The following is a 26907-nucleotide window of genomic DNA, read 5'->3' on the forward strand; positions in this document are numbered from 1 at the left end:
ATGCATACATGGTATCCAAATATATATAAAACAGTGTTTTGATACGATTTTGTGAGCTTTATCCGAAGGATGCAAACAATAAAATTATACGAAATGGCACATCTCGCTACTCATCTCTGATAAAAGTCGCTACACGTGCTGCACTCTGTGCGAATTTTTAATAACGGTAAGGAATTGTTTACGGACAGTACTGATCTCTATATAATTTGTGTAGCAGGGGTTAAGGATTATGACGTCAAAAAAATGATTTGTCAAAATGGTAAACATCGGACAATGACGATTAAAGACCTTAAAAAATATTGACACCACCAACGCGAGGTCTATAGAGGTAACGTAACTGAGACACCTCAATAGTTTACAAAAATTTTCAAGTCATTACACCATTATGTTACGTAAATAACCATCATAACCTAAAATCTATCCTGTACACACGATACTCCGATAACAATTACGTTATCTCTGTCTGTTGCAGCTTAACTCCTAGCATGATAGCTAGAACGTAATCTGTATAGTAAAATCGCTCCACCGACAATGTGTGAAAATGTGAATCACAATCCGTTTGCGGGTCTTTTTACATCCGTAAACGAAGCAGCTTCATTTTCTACCCAAAACCAACCTTCGACAGTCCATGCAGACGTATCAAAAAATACTGACGAACATTCGGCAGCGGAGAGTAACAGCGTCAACGGTTCTAAACCAATCAACACAGCAGCCGAAGCTGATGCTTTCATTAACGACATAGTTGAGGAAGTTTTCGGCTTGACGCTGCATTCGGATGGAGCTAAAATAAAATCTGGACGACAGCTGGTCTTTCTTGAGGACTTAGCCGCTGCTTTGGCCCCTCAAGATTGGATGGATGCTGAGTCGGTTGAGCACGCTATTTTTGAACGACTTATGCTCAGCAATCCAGGAGCCAAAATAGTTGACAATAAAAATGAAAAACAAACAAACTCTATCGACGATCATGTTTCAGAGACTGAAATTATACCCTATTTGTACGAAAGTTATCGCAGATTACTGCGCTATAAACCAAGCCATAGATTGCACGATACGATAGAAAACATCACACGAATCGTCGTCAGGAATGTTGGCACTGCTATGCAGGAACCTGACTTATTCCAAAGTCAAGAGGTTCGTGATTTGTTTATTACCTGAAATCTATACACCTTGAAATTCTAATTTCGTATATCATTTTAAAATTATATTCACAGGTGCACAAGCAATTTATAGCATTGTTTATGGACGGTGGAGTAGTTGGACAGGAGTTGACCTCCTTTGTAACAGACATTGTCAACGAGTTAAACTCCGAGGATAGGGATGAAAGCCTCAGTGTGATCAGCACAGCTTTCACGCCAATCCTGAACAGCATTCATCAGGAGGTGGCACAGTCCAATCTCTTAGTTTTTCGACAATACTGGTTCGGACTTCTACAGACGTTTGCTTCTGTTGAAGGTCTCGCCTTGTTTCTCATATCGCACAGCACTCCTCGTGCTATGCAAGGAAAAGCGTATTCAGATACGCTGTTGGGGGCACTGCTGTGTCTAAGCTGTTTGCCCAAAACTCTCGAAGCTCCGTTTGACTTCTTTGACAAACCTTTGCAACAGGTGAGCAAAAAGAAACAATTATCGCTGCAACTCGATTTCAATTCGAATGGTCGATTCAATAACAGATTACTTTTTCTTCTTTAAAGTCAGTTACTTCTATGGAAGGAAATATCTGGACAGCGTTGGATGCGCTTAGCGAATCGCTACATAAAGTTTTTCACACTTTACTAAAGTGTTCCACAGATGTGCGCCACAAAACTTTAAAATGGATAGGCGATTGCCTCCATGCCAACGCTGGGAGAGGAAAGCTCTGGAATTCGCATAGCGATGCTGGACTGACTATGACGCTGACTGTATCCGATGGTTTCATGTTAAATCTCAGCTCAATATTGCTCAGGCTTTGCCAGCCCTTTTGCACAAAGTTGAACGATAGCAAACTGCTGAAAATCGATCCAACTTACTGTTCGGTCGAGGTAGGCTAGTCTCGTTCAAAGAATTTCTGTTAATATTCAAGAATCGCGTCTAATTCACAGCTAATATTCGGACATTCTTTTTCCTAGGCTCAAAATGAAGAAGAAAGTAAGACACGTGGTCTTCACGCCAAAGGTTTAAGTGGAGAAACATGTCTCATTCCAATACCCGAAGGTGAAACGCGACCAGCAGCTGAAACATTCGGTTTTGTTACTGAATGTTTTTACCTGACTCATAGAGCATTGGATCTCGGATACCGTGTTGTTTTGGAGAAACTCTTGAGGTGTGCTAAACATGTGCAACAAACTTTATATGCTAAAATCATTGTCCAAAATACAACCTGCTCAAAGTACTCTACTATTTTGCAGAGCAAATCAGGACTTGGCTCGTATGCGGCGGATATACAGCGATGCTCAGGGTGGTGGAAACTCTGAAGTACTAGAGGCTATAACCACGCGAATGGAAATGGAAATGACAAAGTAAGTGAGTAACTAAGCAGGGGCTTGGAAGATGAATCCTTCAGACCAGGTCAATAAAAAATTTAAAATTTTCCAGATACTTATCGCTTAGAGCTAGTCTTTTGGCGCCTGAGATGCTGAGTCTACTGGCAAAATTCCACGCTGCGACGGCAGTCTGGCTAATACAGGTCAATCTGGATATTGAGTCTGATTTCATTAAGCATAGTACTTATGCACCAAGAGAATTTAAAACCGTCGCGTTCCCGCTACCTGAGACTGTGCCAGAAACTCTAAGATGCATTCCCGAATTTGTGGTCGAAAATACCGTCGGATTTCTCTGCTTTTTGCGACGTTTGAATCCAAACACGTTCGAAGAACAAGGACCGAGCTTTTTGAACCCAATCCTAACAGAGGTAAGCACTTTGCTTTTATATTGCGTTGGAAAACCTTATAAAGTGATTTAATTCAATCGAATAGGTCGTCGCGCTGATGGAGTCTCAACGGCGTTTATATAACCCTCACCTTCGTGCGAGACTCGCCGAAGGACTCGAAGCGCTCTTACCTTTAAACGAGGAACCCTCAAATCAAGCGGTAGCTACGCTGGGAGTTTTTCACAGAGAGCAATTATTTGTTACTCATCCCCACAGACATCAGGTTAGTACAACGTAATTATATTCTTGAATGGGAAGGATGGAAAGTTGGTTATTACTTTGAAATCACTTCGCACGCTTCTTTGAAAAGTCTTGTGAAACTGGATGACCATACAGACGATTAATATCTCCTTGTAATTTCTCATTTAGATAGTTACAAATTTGCTCCAAGTATTTGTGGGAATCGAGATGACAGGTCAGAGCGTTCAATTTGAACAGAAATTTAACTATCGACGACCAATGTACATAGTTATGGATTATTTATGGAAAATACAGGAACACAGGAATAATTTCAAGTAAGTGTGAATGTAAAGAGGAGCTCTTAAAAATAATACTAAATAAAATGTAGTCAATTCATGCGGGATGTGTGCACAGGCAACTGGCTAAAGAGGCTGAACAAAACATGGAAGCAGTGCAGCCACCACTGTTTCTCAGATTCATGAATTTACTTATGAACGACGCGGTATTTCTCCTCGATGAAGCACTCTCGAATATGGCACAACTCAAGCAACTATTCCAGGCAAGGTGAGCGTAAAGTTTTGCAGCAAGTAATCTGGAGATGTTCATTATAACATGACCAAGCGATTTATTCAATATCAGAGAAAATGGTGAGTGGGATAAACTTCCGCCGCACGAAAGAGAGCAACAGATGGGATATCTGACGCATATCGGTATGATAGCCAGATTTGACAATATTCTCGGTAGAGAAACCATACACACTTTGGAAATGCTCACTTCTGAGATTATATCCATATTCTGTCATCCCACTATGGTCGATCGCATCGCTTCGATGCTCAATTATCTACTGCTGCAATTAGTCGGACCTAATCAGAAAAATCTTAAGGTGAGATGAAACGCGTAATTGACGCAATTTCCCAGTATAACTTAGTGGATCTATTACTAGGTCAAGGATCAGAAAGAATACGACTTCAAACCGGCAAATTTGGTTTTAAATATCTGCAAGATATACATAAACCTGAGTCACAACGAAGCTTTTACACTGGCCGTTTCTCAAGACGGACGTTCCTACAGTCCGGAATTATTCAAACTCGCGGAAAATGTTCTAGGTAGGTATTGAAGATAATAAAAGACATAATATTATCCTGAAAATTGTCTAAATGCTCCTAATCAAATAGTACGCATCGGAGGTGGCGGGATACTTGGGGATCTTGACCAGTTTGCAAAACGGGTCGAGGAAGCTGCTAATCAGAAAAAACAAGAGGAAGAAATACTTTCTGGTGCCCCTGACGAGTTTTTAGACCCGATTATGTCCACGCTAATGACAGATCCAGTCATTTTACCGTCTTCAAAGATTGTAGTGGATCGCCAAACTATTGCAAGGTTCGTTGCAGCTGAAATCAACCATATTGCATCGATGGCCTAACTTTGTTATTACGAAATTTAATAGCAATGTGAAAGATTCATGAATACTTCGCAAATTTTTAGACACTTGTTAAGTGACCAGACGGATCCCTTCAATCGATCGATGTTGACGATGGATATGGTGAAATCGGATACGGAATTGAAAGACAAAATAGAGGAATGGATTGCTCAGAAAAGGAAAGAAAATATTCCGGGAAGTAGTAGTGAAAAATAATATCACTATTTCGTGGTGCTGCTTGGTTAAACCGATAAAAAAAAAATGTACAAGTATGAGTTTACTGGATTATAGGTATCCAGAAAGAGTTTACTGCTTTTGATGATGTGTAACAATTCGACGAAACGTGTGAATAGAAAAATTTTATCACAAATCTGAGAGTCTGCAATTTTACCACGTCGCATCGATAATGAGCGAGATTTTATTACCCGAACCCAAATAACAGTGTAATCTATATTTAGAATTCTCCAACTTGATACTACTTTATAGTTTGTGTTCAATAATCAGCTCGCAGTGTCTTTTACGAGTGAAATCAATCAACCACCGATGCAATCTTATGCAAGTAGATTTTTATACCGTGTATATGTGATACGATTGATTAGCAACTTTGCTTTTATCAATTTGCTAAATAACTTCACTATCGGGATTGAATCATTGCAGACTGCGTATTGACAATTACCAATAATTACAATATTATCAAGAACTTTTATCAACACTATGCTAATTTTGTTTCATTTTATCGCGGATAATAGCTTTTTCCCATCTGTAGATGGGACGATTATCAAAATTTTGAAACATTCCATAGTAAAAAGAGCAAGTTCCTTTGTGTGTTATGAAAAATTGCTCGAATCTGCTGCATTGTAATCAAATGTTGATTCCTAACAATACGATTTGTTTGAATTTCGGAAATATAGCGTGCACAATTTAATAATTACTTCGAACCCAGTAGAAATATGAAGTTCAACTTAGTAAAAAAAAATTATGGATACATCATAACGTGGTTGTCGCTATTGTAAATAGTTGACATATTTAATTTCTGCTGTCATGAGTTTAAATTGAATAGAATATTTGAACAAAATGACTTTTCACTGATTATAATGTTCAAAGACTTCTTCAAATTTCGGAAAAAAATTTATGATTTTTAGTTCAGCAGTCAATCGAAGTTTATGAATGGAAGAAAAATAGTTTATTGTAATATAATTTTTGTATTAATAATTATGGAATTATAGCATTCTACTTTATTTCCTCGAAATAATCATGTGTATAAAAATAGCATTTCACAAAACTTTAAAGCACGATAGGTTCAATTTGTTTCTGGATATTGGAAAATTTATCACTGCCTCTAATCAAGGCTAAATGTCAATAAAATGTTATGGAATAAACTGTTGATGTATTATAATTAACGTATTGATTATTTAGCATATACCTCTCTCCGTAAATGCCCAAAATTTCCGCAACCAGTTACCGTTTCTCGCGTCGATGGTAAAAAGTTACTTATAAACACATGAATAAATGAATAGAGAATGAATACAAGACGCTAATCGCCATTCCTCACATATCGATGATGCAGCGGGCTAATTAAATATCATGATCAACAATATAAAGATCTATTTATGTATAATTACCACATGTCTCGAACATGGGTTTCGGTGATGATTTGTTTTAAATAGATCATACATTATCTCGATATCTCTGCCTGCATGAGAGAGCAAAATACAATAAATATCCTGATAAAAAAAAAAAATAATAAAAATTTCAAACACTTAGGTAATTAATTATTGTAAAACCTCTACCAACTCGTTGAAATCCGTGATGAACCAGGGAGCCCGAGTCTTCACATCTTCCCTAATTACATTGCCCCCATACCCTGTTATGGAAGTAATAATTGACTGCTGTAGAAAAGTACTGATATTCCTCTGATTTTTAGTGTAATTAAAATGCTAAAAACTGGTCATTTCTTAGTTATCTCATGTGTTAATTTGACAAAGGTAAGCAAATTTCACTCACCAATCATTGTATCTGCTGGAGGACAGGCTTCCAAATCCGTAGCTCCGTCTCCGATGTGAACAATTGTTTTCAATCCTTTATGTTCCTTTAGTTCTTTGATCACATCGCGTTTTCCACCAGATCTAGAGGTAGGCTGAGTTTCATCAAACCCAGCATATTCACCTGAGATGATAAGTAGGAAAATTGAGGATAAATTTTAACAGCAATTTGAAACCCCAAATACCGCATAAACAATTAATCTTTCAATTTGAATGTAAAATTCGTGAATCAAAACAAACCTGTCAAATAAAATTTCAGCCTGTTAGCAAAGACATTTTCTGGTGGAATATTCAGTTGCGCAGCAACAGGCAAGATCAATGATCGAAAACCGCCCGATATAAGAAATACTTGTTTCTTTTGAGACTGTAACGTTTCTACCAGAGTCCTGTAATTCGAGTCGCTCAATTGTTGTTGGAAAACTTTAAGGAATGAGGAAAGATGCTTATTTCTTAAATTTCAGAGCGCAGCCTGCACTGATTGAGAATATAAAATAAGAAGTAGACGTAATGCATCACAGTTTTAAATTCTCAGAAAGTTCAGAAATCTCAGGCTGTATTCAACTCTGTATAAAATACGAAATTCCGATTCAAACTGCAGAAAGTACAAAACTCACTTGATGCCAGGTGAAAGTCGGATAGGATGAGTGCGTAAAAATTCTTTGACTTGATCGGCACTGGGTTGAAGAATGGAGAGTCGAACGCCTAGTGATTTTCGAAAGTCCATGTTTCCTTGCATTGCTCGTTTTGTTCTGTAACGATAAGAAAACAAAAAATGAATTTAGAAAGTAAACAAAAAATTGAAGTAGAGCAGGTAACAACAAGTTTTAATAAAGAACAACTCGTACAGCTGAGTGACGTCGTCTCCCTTTCCGCAAAACTTGGCAAGCTCGTCTATTCCTTCTTCTTGTATAACCGTGGAGTCTACATCGAAGGCTACAGCGTCAGCAGTCCTCAGGATTGATTTTATCTCGTCCAAATTAGCCATTCTGTAAAGAGTGCAGAAAGACTTTCACAATCAAACTTTGGACGCTAAAATCGTAACGGTTGTATAAATATGTTAGCTAGTAAACGCGTCAAGTCTCCCGGACAGTGATGTAATCTCTGAACTCGTCGTTGAAAGCTCGACCGATTACCATAATGACCAGGTACCTTATCTTATTGGAACAAAGAACGATGATTAAAGTAAACGGGAAAGGTAGTTAATTGAACTAACTTTTTGAAAACTTTTAATCAAAGTGATTACATTTATTTATTTCTCTATTTTTGTCAAGTTCGCCATACGAGACATTGAAAAGTTTCAATCTAATCGGTATTACCTTATTACCCTCGTGTTTACTTATATAATTCTGGAAAACAATCCAGAAGCTTTGGATCAACAAATAACGTCAACTAATCAGCGCTCAAATGCTGCGCAGACGATAGGCGAATAGTTTTTAGTTGAACCGCGGCTCACCGGCTCCTTGCCTTCTTAATAATTATCAAATTATCAATCGACGTGTCTATTGGTCCGCCGCCTAATTTCCGAGAGTAAAAGCATTCGTGTCGACGAGCTGCATACGGAAATATCGATGCATTCATGCCTAACATCATCGTAAATTTATTATTGGGCTATAAGATAATGAATTTATGTACCTACTAGCCGTTGTGATAGGTGGGAGTTGACCGTATAAAAAAAAAATGTATACCACAGCTTCGTTACTACTTCAAACGGCGTTTCCGACTTCGATCATACGATTTTACTAAAACCGTGCTTTCGGTAAATGAATGACGCGACAAATGAACGGACGGAACGTCCTTGAAATTCGTTGAGAGAAGAAAAAAAAAAAGAATCCCGAGATGTAGGCGACTCGGTCAATGCTTATTATACAAGTTATCAACTCCGACAGTAAAGAAGTTTTGCTGCGAATGAAAACAGAATCAGCAAAAAAAAATTTGAAAAAATGACGATAATTTACACTGACCTTTGTATGAATGACATATTTGGTGACAGTGTAGTGATTTTGGATTCATTTGAATGAAAAAATAGTACCACATTGCTGAACCTTGTCTTTATTCTAATCATTTTGCACACTGATTCTGCGAGATAAGCACGTCTTTAATTATTGTCGTACTTCCGTTATCAGCTACGGTTTTCGCGTCATTCTGCTAATTTTTAAGCATTGGAAAAACCATCTGATTTTCGTTTTCGTATTTAATTTATTATATGTTGTATTGAAAAAAGAATTCACCTATCGTAATGATTTACTTAAAAAGTTATTGAGTGCAAGATAAAAAAAAAAATCAATTTTGTGCATTTTCGAATTCCAAAGTACTTCCAAATGTGTCTGTGAAAAAAAAAAAAAAAAAAATGCAGGGTCATTTCACAAGAAAGAAGAATCTTCACCTTATCGAGGCAGATTTTTGTTATTTAATTAAGAAATTGAGACAGACCTTAATGAGAGATTTCTGCATTGCCAACAATAAGTTTTGGCCGTTAATAAAGACTCCGTATCAACCTTTTGGTAGGGAATCCGGAGTTACCGATAGAGCCCGGCAACACGAAACCTCGCCAAAATTCGCGGGAACCGTCGGTTATTCGAATCGATATTATTTTCTGCGAGGTTGTGAATGAAAAGGGGGGAAATAAAGCTCAGCAGGGGGCTTTCGATCGAACTCAGTAGATAACGATCCACCTCGCTGTCCGGCCGAACAGATGGCCGACGCGATACCGAGGAGGTGTACGATAAAACGGTGCAGACTGAGTGAGGTGCGCGACGTCTGAGAGAGTAGAAAAGCGATAAAATGCGCAAGGGATCGTCGGGATCTACCGTGGCGGGAAGGAACAAAAGCTCATTCAATACGTGGATAACCGTCTGCGTTTAGTCGGGTGCGAGCATCGTGAAGTGTTAGATGAGCGATATGGTCATCCGCCTAACCGCTTCGGGTCGAAAACGAGAAGCCCCTGGAGTGCTGGATTAGGGATGTTTTCGGAGTGCCGTTGAGACGCATCAGAAACGAGTTACAGCATCATCGGTATCACTGGCAGCCTGAGTTGTCCGAGCATTGATAACCGATATCTTCAGCAGCGTCGTGAATGAGATAAAAGAGAAGGAAAGGAAAAAAAACCGTAACCGCAATTTCGGGCATCAAGCCGCGAATTACAGATGAAAAATTACACGAACGATATGCGGAAAGTCGCTGCAAGGAGTTTGGCTACCCTCGTCCTTCTGGTCGCCGGGATCATCGACGGTGATCAGACCCCCCTTTCGAACTCAACGTGCCCGGCAAGTCTGGCCCTTCCGATACTGAACGTCGACGAAATCGTGGATTTCAAAAACGGTTCGATTTCCTACGAAGGCCGCGTTTACCCGGCGGGTTATCACCGTTGGGACGATTCGCGCAATCTCACCCTGGGCTGCGTCTGCGAATTGCCGGGGTTCAAGTGCGTGCGGAAATGTTGTCCCGGTTCTCAGGTGCTGAACTCGTTGACCTCCAACTGCTCCCTTCAGGCCCCTGACCGAGCAGCCCGATTTCCGGTCCCAGCGTTGGAACTCCCCGAGAAAAATCTCGATGAGGAAATCAGGAACTTCACGAGATTAGACCAGGTCTTCTACCTCGTGGAGTCCGGCTTCCTGTGCCAGGGATCAAAGTACCTGCTCGAACCCACGAAATACCCAGAGGATGACTTCGTCCTTGATTCCAAGGGCGCTCTTGTCACGCAGGCTGCCGTTCTCGAGCCTGAAAGGTACTGTCTCGACTGGCTCGACGACCTCGAGACCATCCGCGTGATCGTTTGCTATGTCGAGGAGGCCCAGGAGGAGCCCGTCAAGATCGAGATCAAGTTGTACCCCGTGGGGATGATCGTTTCCTTGCCCTTTCTGCTCGCCACCTTCCTCGTCTACGCCATTATCCCCGAACTACGGAACGTCTACGGAATGACCCTGATGTGCTACGTCGCTAGTCTCCTCGTCGCCTACACGATGCTGGCCGTTGTTCAGCTCATCACGTTCGGCGACTTGACGTGCATTGTACTCGGTGAGCAAAGACTTCGTTCCTTGAAATCAATCACTTTGCCGAATTAAGCAGGAGGACACCATTCGCTCGGAAATCGAATGAACCGTTCCAATCTACCAAGGCCTTGATTTTTATACCGATTTCTTCACCTCGTCCTGGCATTTTAGATTATTTACAATGTGCTTTTCAACAAATTACGAACCTTACAGGCGATTTTCAGTGATCTATGGATTGGATAGAGGCGCAGGAAATCACAGTGAATCATACACGGAGATAATAAAAAGACAGACTTTACTCAAAACTGCAGTAAAAAAGGACGGGTCAGGTTTTTTGGCAAAATATACTTTGCAAAGTGCAAAATTTATTCTAGAAACAGTGAAAATCACTGTGCGCGGACTAAAATCTCCTACATTTATAATTTTAAAAAATATGTGTCCCTCTTTTCCCAAGGTTTCGAGTAAGGTGTGCTCTTTTTCTTTTCTCCGTGTCCTAGAAATCACCCAAAATGATTTTAAATCAGTAGATATCACGCGACTAACCGTATATCAACGTAGGCACGCGATAAATGGAAATGAATCAGACATACGCCAATGATTTGAAACCATTAGGCGCTTACCATAAGGTTTGCAACGATGTCCATGATTTCCAACGCGTGCCACGCTGTTTCTTCAACGCTATCATTGCGACATCCTTGAGCGAATGAGTACTCGTTTACACACCACACTCTGAGCAAATACTTCAAGTGTAAATCTGCCGGAGTCGTTTCCTCTGGTAACTGATTCTATTTGAAGGTATTACGAAGAGAAGAGTACCATACAAAAAGTAACTAGAATTTCCATATAATTAAAATGAAATTGTTTTCGATGAAACCGCGGTACATGTGTGATGGTTTACATACATTGTACTTAGAGAACCGAAAGCTGGATGATTATGTCAGTTCTGAGAAGCTCTATTCTGACGTCCATAGACGAGTTAAACAAAACCCGTTCATGTGTATACATAAGATATAATAACCATGTACGAAAATGAAAAAGCCATGCCACACGATGTTTTTATACATAGTATACATACTTGTACTACCGACGATGAGAAATTTAAAAATAGAAACCCCAATTCGTACTAAAATATCCGTATGATTTGATAGGGTTTGTCTGATGTTTGATAGAAGCAACGCTAAACTCGGCCACGTTTTTTTCTCAAATGTTTCCTAACTAAGATGAAAATTCTACAACTCTTATTACCCGGGCTTTATACTTATAAAGTTGAAATATTTCCCGGTAGTTACGTTGAACGGAAGACGTAATCCGTGTGAAGAAAAATAATCACACGTATGTATCAGGGGGGATAAAAAAAATTATAAAAATCTGGTTTCCGTTGGATATAATTATGATGCGGTTTGTATATATGCATACCAACATAGCGTACGTAAAATATATATATACAAAACATGTATACAATATAACACAGTTACGTTCTGGATCAACAAATTTGCCGAATGAAATCGCCGCAATTAAGATGCCCGCGTATATGCGTACATAAATGTTGGACAACTTTTGCGATATATGTGCATCGTCAGATTGTTGTCGCTATTTAAAAATGTGTCACTGTGCATTTTTCCCGTACCAACGTCATTGTAGAAAAAATTTACGAGAAATCTTTGAGACTTGAAAAATCCATTAGATTTACATTCTTACAAGTCCAACAAATCTCTCGTCATATGTACACGTAATGCTAATGAGACTGAAATAAGTGTCTGAATCTTATCTTGAAAAAATTTTTATGCACCTAATTAGATGTATGAAAGTCTAATAGGTTTCATATATATGCACTTTTCCTCCACCAACGTTATTAGATAAATTTTACAAGAAACCTATTAGCCTTTCATATATATATATATATACATATATTAGGGTGGTCCTTATTTAGGGTATTGAAGAATTTTTTACAACCCGCCTTACAAATCAATTTCAAACGATGCAAAAACAATTGCCCAATTTTTTCATATTTGTACCTCAACTCTAAGATGGTTCGCTTTGTCATCGAAGTTTCTTAGGGAAGTGATTACATGGGAAAAACTTTTTTTTTTCAGTATATATTTTATTGTAAGAGTAATAATGTTCCAAAAAATCTGTAAACACGAGGTTTTAGTGGCCATTAGCGCTACTATCTCAAAAAAAAAAAAACCCATCATCGTACCAGGCGATCTAGACGAATTGCACTTCCTCAAAGTCTGATTTTTTTTTTTTGCTCAGAGGTAAAAATCTGAAAAAATTAGGCAACTGTTTTTGAATTATTTAAAGTTAATTTGGGGGCGTCAGGTGGTAAAGATTCATCAACACCATAAATAAGGACCACCCTAGTATATGATATATATATATACACATATGTTTATTTATAAACTAATGTGATGAATAAAATCTGGCAATTTTTTCACCGATTTATCGATCTATAAAAATATCACAGGATCGTCGGGAATATTTTACAATATCGGAAAATCATTCATCTCTTACGCTCGTGTGACGGTATCAAATTCTCTAACCTCACGATAGATAAGTATAAAATTGCAATCACTGTAACGCTACATCAACGATACAAAAATACTTGTACCTAGTTGTACAAAATTTTACGAGACAAATAGTTACCGGGTCCGTGTAAATTCCCATGAAAATACCAAGTCGTGGAGCGTCGATAAGAATGACTAAAGATTTCGGTATCAGTTACAACGATGCGATAAAGTTACCGATCCGAGTGCGATCGCATCAGTCTCTTCGCGTCAAAGTGGCAGGAGGCAAGAGGTTTGCGGCTTGCGGTTTAGAGGGTCAATAAACAAAATGAATAAAAACGCGGATCCACCAGCTGATCGTCATCGTCGCAGTAGAAAAACGCGTGGGCGGGTCTGCGCCGAACGCGTCCGCATTACTCAACGAAAAATAGTGTGAGAATGCAAGTTTGTAGTGGTGATCAAACGCGCTCCGAATATATTGCATATACATATATAATATATATATATATACATTAGACACAAACGCACATTTCGCTACGTAGAAAAATTCCCCGGTCAGGTGAGGTTGGTAAGCAGGGAAGGGAGCTGGCCCAGGGACAACGAACGGGGGCTCGTTTATCCAGTGTGTAAATCCTCAGTCCGATCCGCGTGAGTGTCGAGCGAGCATCATGCGGCGGTTGCTCTTCGCGTGTTTCATGCTCTCCTGGGCCCGAATCGGGGCCCGAAGCGCGTGGACGACCGCGAAAGACGAGAGTGATTGCGCGGCCTCGGGAAACTGCGTGTTGTTCTGCTGCCCTCCGGGCCTCTACAAGCATGGATCGAGATGCATGGAGGAGCCGGAAAATCCGGCCCCGTATCTCGAGCTGCCCCCGGTATTTGGGCCGGATTTAAAGCCGCTCGAGAACGCGAGCGGCGTCGAGTTTTCGGTCATGTACAAAATGCCCTGCTCGTCGACCGGCAGTTATGCCCTTAGTCCGGAGGAGGAGGCCCTCGACGAGTTCTACCTCATGGCCAATGGGTCCGTTAGCAGGCCCCGATACCCCGAGGGATTGAAGGTCCTCAACTTCGGCCAGTTCTGCTTCGCTTCGTTGCTCCAGGGTAACCAGTCACGAACCGTTGTTGCCGCTTGCTTCGAGACCACCCAAGAGAAGCGTAATGTGCCGGCGATATTTGCCATAGCCATGCTTCTCTCCACGCCATTTCTCATCGCCACTTTCTTCGTCTACACTGTTCTGCCGGAGTTCGATAACATCCATGGACTCACCCTTAGGGCCTACATCGCAGCCCTCTTCCTGGCATATTTGGGACTCGTTGTTGTCCAGCTCGGCGATCAGACTGTAGTGAAGATCACCGTCCTTTGCACGACTCTTGGTAACCGATTTCTTGTGTAATTTATGACGTGTGTCTGCTCGTTTTAGACGCGGAGACACCGCGGTTCTTGAAAACAGTCCCTTCCTTGCGGAAGGGTTGCTGTGTCGAATTTTTCGTAAGACCTGGATTGAAGAAAGGGTACCAGTTGTCAACCTTGTTCCAATTATTGACATTTTTTGCTTGGGAAATCAAAGTTGCAAGCTCTAACGATCTCTAGCAATTGGTATTAGTCACAGAGAAATTCGCAACTTGTGTGGTCAGTTTATAGTTTCGAAAGATAAACGGGTCGATAATTGGGTCTGAACGAGTGAATAACTGGTGACACTTACCTTAATATCGGTTTCTTACTGGGTTTCGAAATGTAGAAAAGCGGCGTGAAAAAAAGTCGATAAGTGTATAGAAACGTCAAAGTATCGAAAGCCGGTAAGAAGCAGGATCTTCGATTCGATATTCAACGTGAAATGGATTTTCGCGTATTCGAAAACTAGATATTACGACCCTTTTATCATACTTCCTTCCGCCTCAAGAGCTCTCATCTCCGCATTGTCACCGAATCCACCACAATTTCTTCGAAACGTTTACAAATTTTTAGCACATTTTCGTCGTTCTTTCATTCAAACCGCCTCTGAAGCTGGTTCATATAAAGCGAGTATGCAATCGCGTCAGACGTTACAAATTCCAAAACCCAACACATCCGGACTCTGCAAAATTTTTTTCCCTCTCACAGCGGACGATCTTCATTGGTTACGAAAATTCCTCTGTATAATGATCGAGAGAAAGAACTCGCGGGGATCGCACGATTTTGTGTAATCCGTCTAAAAATAGTTTTGGAATGCTCGATATCTCGTATTTATTTATTCGGATCCTCCCTTCGTAAACTTCTATACGGAAGCTCGGAGATTCTGTGAAGCTGATTTCTCGGTCGCAGAGTTCCAATGTCCATGAACTTCTGGTCACGTCTAACTGCAATCCAGGACAATCGATTCGGAGTTAATTTAAACACCGTGACGATGTTGAAACGACGTTTCTTCGTAAAATGCAAAAAAGATGTTTCTTCAAAACTGCATTGTGATATTTTTATTTTTTTTTTATACACCAAGACCGCGCGATAGAATCCATTCACACGAATTTATTACCGGCAGTTGGATTCTCACGGACGAAGCTTCCAAGATATCTAGTCCGAAGCTCTTGGCGATCTATTTTCTCATCTCGTTGATCAATGGCAAACCGAACGAATGAATATTATAGTATCAGTGTTCGACGTTTCTGTTATATTACGATAATTACCATCGAGTTCGGACATTTTCTGCACCGAAATGATTTCATGCATTCGATGAAAATTACTGGTTCAATATCATAGATCGTAGATCTCTCGTTAGATTACGATATATACGTCAATTTCTATATTTACGCACGTGTATCGGACGTCGATGATTAGATTGTAACGCGTATCTTACCGCTGCTGTCCATCGTCGGGTTTATATAATATCAAATCGAAATTAGTACATACACAACCGTTAACGGGTGAGGAAACGGCGTATATAATAATCCAAACCTATAAGCTGTCTCAAAAGAAACGAAAAATAAAAAAAAAAACTTGTTGAATCCGAGATATAATAATTTACACGATACGCGAGTCACCTTAGACCTTGAATTTCGTACGTAAAAGTTGTTACATTATAGTCCAGAAAAATATTGGCAAAGTTTGTTAACATTCGATAAATATTATGCAAATTTCAAAAATCGTTCCGAAGTGAAAGGCACGATAAAAATGGACCATTGAATTCTTCTGACGGAAATGTTTCCTTGTTCATTCGCTCATCGATCAGCTTGGCATTTAACGATATTTTCTAGAGACCTCCTGGTACACATACCTACGATGTGAAAGCGTCAAACGAGATGTCGTCAAACGCCTTTCAATTACACGCTTTATTACACCCGTACTTCGGTTTGTACCTGCATATATATGCTATAATAAAAGGTGTCCGCGTTTCCTCGTCGCGGATAATACGTCGGTTAAACGAACTTGCGCAAGAGTTCCGCCTGTTCAACGACCTCGACGTTTGTTTAAAAAATAGAAACGAAAAATAAAAGGAATGTTCCGCATTATTTGTCTCGTGGAATTATAAAACGATTTCAAATATCATACGCGTCATCGGCTATCAACGTTTTCCGAACGGAATAGAGAGTGAAATTTTTTTCTTTGTCGTTATGAAAGCGAGACTTTTGGTAGTGATCGATTTTTTATGTAATTTGTATGAGAAATAAAGAAGCAGACGAAGATGAGTCGAACGGAATTAAGTATTCGAACCGCGTTCCGGGAATACCTGCAGATCGATTTGCATACATGGAAGGAGAGACTTTAAATTCCGCAAGCATAATTTAACATCGGTATAATTGGTATTTCAGGAAAGTGAACAGAAATTCCGGTTAATATCGGTTACTTTTGTTTCTCTTTCCGCTTCGGGAAAACCTCGATTTCGATCCCACATTAAGATGTAACGGGACGTAGATTCCCAAGACAAAAGTGAATCTCGGTGAGGATAAATAAAACTCATTCATAACCGAGCCGATAAGATAATTCATTTTGAATAATAATAATGCCAAACAGTTGTTAATATACTGTTTAAACAAAAATTTGTGTAACAAATCTCTAGTGAAATTGTTTTTATTTCATATAAAACGAATTCATTGATTTTTCTGAATAGCTATGAATTTTTTTGGAATATTCGGCGATTTTGAATAATTCGGTTTTCCAAAATTTTCCAACGCTCTATTTACGCAACTATTCGTTCCATGCCTCTAAAACTTCTCCAGTGTAATTGTATAACCATTGACGAAGACCTGTCCAAAAATTCAGTACTTTGAATCCATTTTTCAAAATTTTCAAACTTCTCGGAAACGGGTTTTCAATTCACGAAAAATTTCCAAAAAAAAAATTCATACTTATTCAGAAAAATCAATGAATTCATTCTGTGTGAGATAAAAAAAAATTTCACTAGACATTTACTACACAAATATTTGTTTAAACAATTTATTAACAACTTTTTGGCATTATTATTATTCAAAAAGAATCATCTTGTCGGATTTTCGTGTCATCGCGAAGTGTTCGATATTCTCACCGAGACTCGCTTTTGTTCGCGAATATTTTTCGACTTCATTCCTTACCATCGAACCTACGAGCGAGATTTCTCCAATAATTTTTATTTTTTTATCCGCTGCCCGCAGAGTTAAAACACCGACAACCGAGTGAAACATTATGAATGATTAATCAAGGTACATCGGATGACTGCGTTTCTACAATCTGCGGATCAGACATGTTCGTGACAGTGTTTCACCGCAAGGCAAAACAATGTTTCTCAAGATATGATACATAACAGATATTATACACAGGATGTTAATCAAAAACGTACGCAAACAAACTGTCGACACAAAAACATACCGTGGAAGGTAGGAATTATGCAGGGACGTAATTATACCGCAAATATGCAGCTGTGATCGCTCAGCGGACTTCCTTCTGCGTTCTCTCTCGATCTCCGTATCGCGAAAAATGCAGTTAACAACGGCCGCTGCGCTGCAAATGAAACTGCATATTACGCACGTATTGATGACAACTTGTAGGTATAGATTGAAATTATTTGCGGCACAATCTCATTTTATTTTCAGTCGAAAATATCTCGTTGAGAACAAAAGAAACATGCGAGTAAGCGCACTCGTCAAGTATCTCGGAAATTGCAACGCGCAAAGTGACGGAGGAAATAAAAAATGTTTATTTTTACCGCAGTACGTTCACACTTCATTTTTTTTTTTTTTTTTTTTTTTTATCCTAGATAATTTTTCCTCCAAGTACAAAAAATTTTTATAACCAAAAAAATTGCGCTTTCGAAGAATACTCAGAGTAATATTACTGATGAAAATTAAAAATAGAAAGTAATATATATGTACGGGATTACCGGTTTATTATTAAAATTTTAGCCATAAATGTCATCGTCAATTTCGTCTTTGGCATTCAAATCTTCCGTCCGAATAATCAATGCTGAATTCATGCAATTGCTTCCATCGCACACACCATAAATTTCAATGCAGTACAGCCCATTTTTTCTACAACCAAAACCTGGGCCACGTTCTTTTTTGGCAGTTGCAAAAAAATTATTTTGATGAAATTCTCTAATGTTAAATATTGAATCATGATTGAATTGATATTACTTGTACCTTGTGGCACTTGTGATACAAGGAAGCCGTGTGGCTCTCGGAATAAGACTGGCTTGATAGCAGATCAGCTATCGAGCTCAACCCGATCCCCCTAAAACGCTTCCAAGGTCGTAAACCCGAATGGGAATTCAATGTGCTCTACACTACAGGCCTATAGTATAGGGCCTATACTCATTTTGAAAAAGAATTCACGATGATACGGTACTGGGAATACCTCACGCACGCTTTTAATGCGATTAAACGAGTAATGGAGTTATTCAAATAAATAAAAAAATAGAAATCAGGTTTTCTCAAGTGGTGAACTTTCATTCTAATTCGATTGCGAAGGGATTGCAAAAATTTTTATGGAAATCCATTATTACGTTTTTTATATTTGACTTCACGTATGTGAATTAATCATAAGAACAATGATCGACAAGGCAAATCAATTAGTTTTATTTCATTGCTCGTTACCTCCCATTACATCCGTTCGGAAATAATGTATATTACCTCCCTAAGGAGATAATTAATTCCAAGCTTGGAACGAGCAATTTTTTATCCAATTTACATGCGAGAAAAAAGGCCTACTTTATTCGCGTGTTAAAAAACGCATGTTTTTTCATGATAGACGATAGGATAACTCGTTAGTGGATTTTTCTTTTTGCTATCTTTATCTTTTTTATACCGTTTAACATTTTTCTCTCTCTTTTCGTATACAGAGATGTACCTAACTTGTGGAATTATATTTTTCCTTTCTTTTTATGCTATTACAAATTTATTGCAAAATATGTGTCAGTGACCGCGCAGCTAGTTCCAGGTACTTTAGGAAACCTGATTTACTTACTCTCTTGTCAACTCAGTGCAGATGCCTAGAGACTGCCATGCCGTTGTGATTTCATGAGACAGTAATGACCGTCCAATTTAATCAGATTTAGTCACCAACATCACTTCGGAAACTTAAAATAGAATTGTGACTTGTTCGGGTCTCCAGTGGGAGTCATTGTAATCCATAAAAGAAGAAGAAGTCGAAACAAAAAAATGATGAGCTCGAATAGTATACCTATCACCTTTCCAAAGAGCTAACCACTGTCACGTATATCACAAGTGATAATGTCTTCAGTGCGAATAACAACTCGTTGCGGTTGATTTCAGTATCAGCATGACGACTCGCGAATGAATGAAGCATGCCCTACGCAGCCTTGACACATTGTTCATTGGGAAATACAGGTCTGCTCTCTGCGGTAGGGATGCCAAGACGAGGCTTGCGCCGCGGAACACATCGTAACATCGAAGCTCCCAACACGCCCCATTCCCTCTCGGGATTTCCATGTAACGCGTACTAATACGCTAAAGCGGAGGTTGTAAACCCACTCGCCAGTTAACCAGACAAGCGACTCTGAAGCAGTTGGCGGGCGATCACCTCTCTCAAGTGCAGTGACATACTTGCGCGGATTCTCTTAAAGTGCTCGAAGAACCAGACGAACGAGGAACATCCGCGGCCATGCGTTTCCTCGGCCTGGTCATCGTCGTCCTTGGTGTATCCTGGACCAGGGTAGAGTGTCAGGCCTGTTCCAGAGCTTTGTCCGTTCCATTGACGAACGCTTCGAGGATGGAGAACGGATCCGTGATATTCGACGGGCAGATCTTTCCGCACGAAACGGTCTGGAGTGACGGTGAGGTGACTTTCGGATGTCCGTGCGAGGCGTTCCCACCCTGCATAAGGACCTGCTGCAGCCCCGGTGAATGGATGAACGGATCGACGTGCATTCGGCCGACGAATGAGACGGTGAACCCCGTCCGACCACTGGACAAGTACTTGGTGCCGGAAATAAGGTCGATGAACGAGCTGAGCGACGTCTTCTACACTATACCCAACATCATATGCCCCAGTGAAGACAAGTACGCCTTGGACCCCGAGGAGTTCCCTGATCAGGACATGTACACCCTGCATGCCGATGGCGTCATGACCACCGCGGACTCGCAGGTTCTGTCACCGGATAAATACTGCATCGGATTGACGATGGAGGATCAGAGTATCCTCGTCGCCGTTTGTCACAATAGCGCACCGATAGAGCCACCTAAAGTCGGCTGGCCGATCGGGATGATCGTCTCCATACCCTTCTTAGTCGTCACTGGAGCCATTTACGCAATTCTCCCCGAGCTCAGGAACATCTATGGAAAGACCCTGATGTGCTACGTGGCGTGTCTGACTATTGCCTACGCTTTTCTGACAGTGGTGCAGCTCGCTCCCACGGATGACATGGAGCTCTGGCTCTGCCAAACATTGGGTAATCCTCAAACAATGTTTTTACGATTAGTTTTCTTCCGTTAACTTGGTCGTCTCTGGTTGCAATAGTAGCGATAATTCAGAGAGCTAGGTTCACGCCGTTTCATTACTATCGCCCGAGCCGACGGAAACTGATGGCTTATCGTGGTCAGAGCAACTCCAGCTAGACTGGAAGACAAGTTGGTAAATGGCACACTGCTACCGCACAATACGTAGTTTCTGGAAAATATAAGGTGATCAAGGCTAGAAAATTCTCGATTCGAGTCGTCGTTATATATCTGATGCTAATGACCTTGTTCAACATCATGTCAAACGTATAATGGAATGCGAAAAGCATAACACATACGCTTGGCCTGAGTCCACCATACCGTCTGACCGTAAATTAAACTAATATCTATACGTTCCCCCCATTGAACTTGAATTTTATTCTTAGCCGCTCGTGTATTACAATTGCCAGCCATTTTGTATACACGATCAGTATTTTTCTCGGTTAAATTCTCGCGTTGAATTTATTTCGGCACTAAGAATTTTTACACGTATATATAACAAACTCGTGCAAAGAATTTAATCAGGGTAAACGTTGGCGGTTCTGAAACGCAGTTGTCATTCGGGTATCGTCATACATTAGGTCTGTGTAAAGGACGCAGAAAGGCCAGCGCGTAAATTACAACCAGAAATGGAATTTTCGTTAGGCTAATTGATTAGGCGCCAACTCCTAGATCGATAATATTCCCTCGTGGTTCTTAAGAGCACATACCGCGATGCCAACAGTTGGAAAAACACACTCAACACTTTTATCACCAATTATGCATCGGTCATCGACGAATTGACAGGGCCAGAAATTACCTCTGCACATGTTCCGCTTTTATTTATTACACTTTTTATCCGACTAGCCCGGTGCGAGCCGTTGATCTAAAAGTCCTTAACATTTTGTAGATCCATTAGCGGTTTCGATATACCCCCCGCGTTTTTTTCACCAAGATTTATGCTCCACATGGGCAATTTTGCTCTCCCACGTGACACTCTACCATCGGCAATCCCTCAGTCGAAAAAATATAACGCACGATGGGCGTTGTTGACGATAATATAACTCTCGTATTCGGAGTGATCGATCGCGATGGGAATTTTATTGGAAGAATATACGAGTAACATTTTAACGTACGATCGGATAAACATCAGGTCAGAAAAGTATATGCGATTCTCACGAGCCACGATCTACCGCGTCGTTAATTGAAAGCCCATAAAATCTGACAGTATTTTCAGAAAGCTGCCGGTCTTTCCACCTTCGGTAAATCGCTTCTGGCTATGAAACATGACACTCAGCTAATGTGATCTTTGTACTTATCCAGTAATGACAGTATGACTTGCAACGGAAGCGTAAAATAAAAACATTCCAGTGAATCAGATGAGTACTATTACTCTCCTAGTAATGGTATTCGCATCGCAGTGTCATGTCGGAGACCTTGTCAGCCTTCAACGCATTTCCGATTTGAACAGGTCGTTAACCAATGTTTGACATCCGGCCTGACGATTTGAAGAGACAAGAATTTCTTCGCAAACATCCTGCAGCTTCCACAGGAGCGTGAAGTGGAGGCATGCGTTACAGTATTCGAGAAAAAAAAATGGCTACAGAGTGTTCCAGTCGAGATGAAAGTCTGTGATGAAACTTATCGCTGGACTCTCCGCAATAGACTCCATTAGTTTGTGGTTTCCGTAATACAAGAGCGAATGAGTCGCTTATATAAAGATGTATCTTCTTACGTAGTTCTGGAATTTCAGTGGGTAAATAATTAACAATATCACGCGGATTGAAACTGTGCTGGCCGTAATCAATTGATAAAAACGTTCACGATTGAGGTAATCAGCGCAGAAGTACTTCGCGTGGTTTCTCTCCCGTGCTGTTCTAACCCAACCGCCAATTTCCCCGGACAAACCGCCATCGCACCGCATCCGTTCAAACCTGCAGACGACATAAGAATAATTAATTTATAAACATGTCATGGCCTCGGTGTTGAAGCCGATATTTCATTAATTTGGACCTAACAGGATCCTCTAAACGACTGCCGACGAACTTCTTCGTAATCTCGACAAGTGGAATTGGATTTTTTCGTCAGAATTGAAGTTTGTAAGAGAATAAAAATCCGCAGCATATTCGCGGGTTACGAGAGATTATAATGGAGTCCACATACCCTGGGTGACTTTATGCCGTGCATTCATCGTTCTTGGGCCTCAATATCCACACTTTTAGGGTAGTAAAAGAGCCGGAACATTTTTTTCAGAGCCAACTTTCCTTCCTTCAGTGTCATATTGGATGTTGGTGAAGCCTTCCTTCACTTATCCGTGGTCACGTCGTCATTCGTGGGATGAAATTCCGAGAAATTACAGCTCTCTCATGCGAAATGAAACCTCTTTGTGGCGGTTGACCGTTAGAAACACTTCACGTTCATCACACAATTATACTCGTCGAACTTCTCGTTTATATTATACCCTATCTATACATACAAGGTCTAGATTTGCGGTGAGTGTATGACTACAGTCATGGGACATGATTTGCAGTCATCTCACTGGAATCAGAATTAGTTTGCCATCATACGTCGTCGAAGATGGCTGACTTCGAAGTTGTCTTGCTGGTGCTTAGTGCCCTGTCTCTTATCGTTCCTGAACCGCTTTTTGCCGACGACGTGCATCGCCAATGTCCAATCAATGCGCGCATCAATCTAACCGGCATTGAACCGGATGTACTAGGGTTAGTGAGAAAATCCAATCACGTTTTCCCACCCGCATCAATATGGCATCAAGATGGTAACATCTTCGGTTGCATCTGCCATATCAAGCCGTGCTTGCCAATCTGTTGTCCACTGGGAATGAGCACCGTCGAAGGGAGCTGCGTGAAGAGCAACGCTTCGATGACGACAAATTTCACTCTGGGCTACATTCCCGATGATCAGATAAGTCCTGTTGAGCTGACCGAGGAGAACTTTCATATGATCGTTTCGGATCCTTGCAATGGTGGCGATGCCTACATTCTGGAACCCGAAGAAAGCGACGAAGATATTTTTCACCTTATGAGGAACGGCTCGATTCATCTTCCGTTCAATAACGTCAGCAGGATAATTACGTTCGACGATTACTGTCTCAACTTCGATTACGGCTCTTCCACTTTCATGCCAAAAATGTGCTACGAGCCCATGCCTGAGGTGCTGATAATGCGCCCTCTCTTCAACAGTGGAATAATGATCATCTCTGTTCCATTCTTCATCGCCACCTTCCTCGCTTACACCATACTACCGGAAACGATGACCATCCACGGACTTTCGATTGCTACGTATGTGGCCTGTCTAACTGTCGCGTACGTTACAGTATCGCTGAACAACATCATCGGCCCGACGTCTGATTCATTGTGCCAATTCTCATGTAATGTAACATCTTTCAGTTGATATTATTATTAATATTTACAACTGTTTTCTCTACTTATCGTACTACACTTATCGTTCCCTTTGCTTCCAACGCCATCATCGATAATCCTATGCGCATTTGACCGTTTTCTCCACATGGAATTCATTTTTTCGCCTCGCTTAATTTGATCGAATATCTGTAATAAGGGCGTTAGGTAATAACTCACAAGTGAACGAATTCATCGTTCAGCGAAATGTAAGATGAAGCGAGACCAATTAATCAGGGGCCTATTCAATAAGCTGATCAGTTTATCAAAAGGAAGGAAGAGACAATTGTTGTAGAAATTGAGATCGTCATGTATAGCTCGGGTAAAAACGTTTCAAAAGTGGTTCCCTCTACAGGAGATTGACGTATCGCGTATGAGGACAAAACGAAGTCGGTAAAAAATACGTTACTCATTTCTTTCGGTGTTTTAATTGGTAGTGTATATCCTTGTGGTAGTTTCGTACTCCTTCTTGATCGACGTGAATTACCATTATTAGGAAACGCAAATAAAGAATATAAATTTTCCTTTTTTTTTTTACCTACATAACATTTTTCTGATTACCAATACCTTTCGCTGATTAGCGAAGGTCACGGTTATCAAAGAACGTAAATTCTTTTATACGTTATTTCTTAATTTGTATGAAAAATCATTATTCTCTCATGCCTAATGCTGAAGTTTAAAGAATAATATATAATAATGTCTCACAGCTTTGCTCAAATTTGCATATTTCATCTCAACTTCAAATGAAGACTAAGACGAATCAAACTTCATCAGCTATATTGGCAAGTTATACGCAAAACCCAACGCTTGTTGTTAAACGTGCAACGTTACTTTGACGAATTCATTGTACTCTGGCACAAGGGCCACTGCCCTTTTTTAGTTAGCGACTACAAGACAACTCTGACGTCATCAGAGGTTAACCAACCACCACTGTCGATATAATAGAAACCATATTCCAATATCCTTTAATTGTGAAATACTTATGATCCTAAAGAATATCCAGCCAGTACAGTTTCACCCGTTGTTGAATATGGTTAAACTCGAAGCTTTCTTGGTCGTAACGAGCATCTTGTGCGGCCTGCTTCCGCAAGGACTTGACGCGAATGACCTTAAAAGCCGATGCCCAATAAACGCGCGGTTCAATCTTAGTGGTCAGGTTTCAAATTCATCAGGAATAATTTCAATGTCCGGGCACAATTTCTCCGAAGAATTAAGATGGACTGAGGGCGCCGGAAAATCGTACGTGCCCCTGTTTTGTCCTCTGGGAATGTTGTTCCGAGTGGAAACGTGCATAGAGACCAACGACTCGATTCCAGCCGAATTTCCGCCCGTCTATTCAGCCGACAGGTCAATCAATACAATTCAAGTTGAATTGAAATGACGAAGAGAACTTTTGCATGTTCGTGGCAAAAAATTGCAAGCACTTCGTTTTCGGATCCGACGAGACCTTTTACCTTCTCGAAAACGGCTCCATCCAAAGTGGAACTTACATTTGGGATGTAAACCAATACTTTTTCAACCTTGATGCAAACTCGTCGGAATACCTGCCGAGAATTTGATTCGACCATCAAGATTCCGGGGACTAGACAAGTCCGAATGTCTCAATCATCGGGTCGGCGATATTCTTGCCGTTCCTCTTCGTTACATCTTTGGTACATCAAATATTACCGGAACTCCGGACCTTCCATGGACTGACACTGATGATGTACGTCGAGTGTCTTCTTCGCCTTCGGATTCCTGGTTCTGACGAATATCTTGGCAGCCTTTCCACAATCTTACTGCCTTGCTGGATGTAAGCCAACAGTTTCGTGTTCAAAAATCGTTTATTCACGGTGTCCAGTGATCCTGGAAATATCCTTGAATTTTACTTGTCCCTTAAAAGTCCTGGAAACTATACTTGAATTTGTGACGGATTTTTCACCGTACACCACGTTGTTGTATCATCAAATATTCATCGCCAAATCGGTGTCAATCATGTTAAGCTAATCTATTTTTTATAACAGATGGTATAAAAAACACGACTTTTCCCTCTATTTCGATATTTCCCGATCGAGGTAACCGCGCCTTTCGTCATTGTGCGTGGTCCTTGATTGAAGTGAAAAACATTTCCACGTCTCATATTACAAACGTGCGATGTTTAGTGTATAATATTATTTACAAATCAAGTTGACGATTCAAATTCTTCGACACACTCGTATAAATTCTCAATAATTCTACAGCAGTACCGGTAATAATAAAAATAATACTAATATATATCCATCTTGGAAACCGGTTTTAAGCCGGATAACTTGAGGTTTTGACTTCCGGTGTAGGCTTGTTATTGAACCGCACAAGAGCAAAGAGTACTAACGACGGTGACGCGTCGCTGTTGAAGAGAGTTTTCTTCTCATCTCGTTTCTTCGACAAGAGTTTATTCATTTTTTTATTTTTTCAAACTCATACACGAATCGATGATTAATAAACATGTATTTAATTATGTTACAGCGTTTGTCATCCACTTCTCGTTCCTCGCAAGTTTCTTCTGGCTGAACGTTATGTGCGTCGATATCTGGTGGACGTTTGCGTAAGTTTTCA

General features: G+C 40.4%; 3 protein-coding genes across 10 annotated transcripts in view; 2 read left to right on the forward strand and 1 right to left on the reverse strand.

The window, feature by feature from the left end:
- The first annotated feature begins 173 nt into the window (after positions 1 to 173).
- Ube4A (Ubiquitination factor E4A) lies at positions 174 to 5327 on the forward strand. Its single transcript, XM_046628106.2, has 14 exons — positions 174 to 328; positions 473 to 1131; positions 1212 to 1604; positions 1691 to 2017; positions 2105 to 2298; positions 2384 to 2494; positions 2571 to 2886; positions 2951 to 3127; positions 3274 to 3419; positions 3499 to 3648; positions 3724 to 3967; positions 4028 to 4190; positions 4260 to 4464; positions 4570 to 5327. Exons 2-14 carry the CDS (start codon positions 532 to 534, stop codon positions 4718 to 4720), a joined length of 3177 nt encoding a protein of 1058 aa, XP_046484062.1. The 5' UTR covers positions 174 to 328; positions 473 to 531; the 3' UTR covers positions 4721 to 5327.
- Positions 5328 to 5753: 426 nt separating this feature from the next.
- aay (phosphoserine phosphatase) lies at positions 5754 to 18416 on the reverse strand. Of its 5 annotated transcripts, XM_046628136.2 has the most exons (7): positions 18367 to 18416; positions 17856 to 17987; positions 7392 to 7532; positions 7161 to 7295; positions 6787 to 6932; positions 6509 to 6670; positions 5754 to 6368 (listed from the first exon to the last, which is right to left on the reverse strand). In XM_046628136.2, the coding sequence occupies exons 1-7, from the start codon at positions 18399 to 18401 to the stop codon at positions 6277 to 6279; spliced, it is 843 nt and encodes a 280-aa protein (XP_046484092.1). In that variant the 5' UTR covers positions 18402 to 18416; the 3' UTR covers positions 5754 to 6276. The 5 variants fall into 5 exon arrangements, with proteins under 5 accessions (XP_046484092.1, XP_046484093.1, XP_046484096.1 ...); XM_046628137.2 differs by lacking the exons at positions 17856 to 17987; positions 18367 to 18416 and adding an exon at positions 8508 to 8539; XM_046628140.2 differs by lacking the exons at positions 17856 to 17987; positions 18367 to 18416 and adding an exon at positions 8183 to 8338.
- Positions 9229 to 26907, forward strand: part of LOC124219887 (G-protein coupled receptor Mth2) — a 32235-nt gene continuing 14556 nt past the window's right edge. The window contains exons 1-2 of one of the 4 annotated variants that reach the window (XM_046628116.2): positions 9229 to 10560; positions 26818 to 26896. In XM_046628116.2, the coding sequence (XP_046484072.1) occupies positions 9690 to 10560; positions 26818 to 26896 (950 nt within the window). In that variant the 5' untranslated portion in view covers positions 9229 to 9689. Of the gene's footprint in view, positions 10561 to 13695; positions 14414 to 19764; positions 20893 to 23490; positions 24306 to 26817; positions 26897 to 26907 lie in introns of those variants that run through there. The other 3 variants (XM_046628119.2, XM_046628118.2, XM_046628117.2) reach the window with 3 other exon arrangements.

The sequence above is a fragment of the Neodiprion pinetum genome, chromosome 5 (assembly GCF_021155775.2).
Source record: "Neodiprion pinetum isolate iyNeoPine1 chromosome 5, iyNeoPine1.2, whole genome shotgun sequence".
Lineage (NCBI taxonomy): Eukaryota > Metazoa > Arthropoda > Insecta > Hymenoptera > Diprionidae > Neodiprion > Neodiprion pinetum.

What these genes read in the sequence shown, in the direction of transcription:
- Ube4A (XM_046628106.2), top strand. Translation starts at nt 532, where the DNA reads ATGTGTGAAAATGTGAATCACAATCCGTTTGCGGGTCTTTTTACATCC. An exon ending in CAACTTACTGTTCGGTCGAG is followed by an intron (nt 2,018 to 2,104) that starts GTAGGCTAGTCT and finishes TCTTTTTCCTAG; the next exon opens with GCTCAAAATGAAGAAGAAAG. An exon ending in CTAATCAGAAAAATCTTAAG is followed by an intron (nt 3,968 to 4,027) that starts GTGAGATGAAAC and finishes ATCTATTACTAG; the next exon opens with GTCAAGGATCAGAAAGAATA.
- aay (XM_046628136.2), bottom strand. Translation starts at nt 18,401, where the DNA reads ATGACATTTATGGCTAAAATTTTAATAATAAACCG. An exon ending in GGAGACGACGTCACTCAGCT is followed by an intron (nt 7,296 to 7,391) that starts GTACGAGTTGTT and finishes TTATCGTTACAG; the next exon opens with AACAAAACGAGCAATGCAAG. An exon ending in GCTGAAATTTTATTTGACAG is followed by an intron (nt 6,671 to 6,786) that starts GTTTGTTTTGAT and finishes TTATCATCTCAG; the next exon opens with GTGAATATGCTGGGTTTGAT.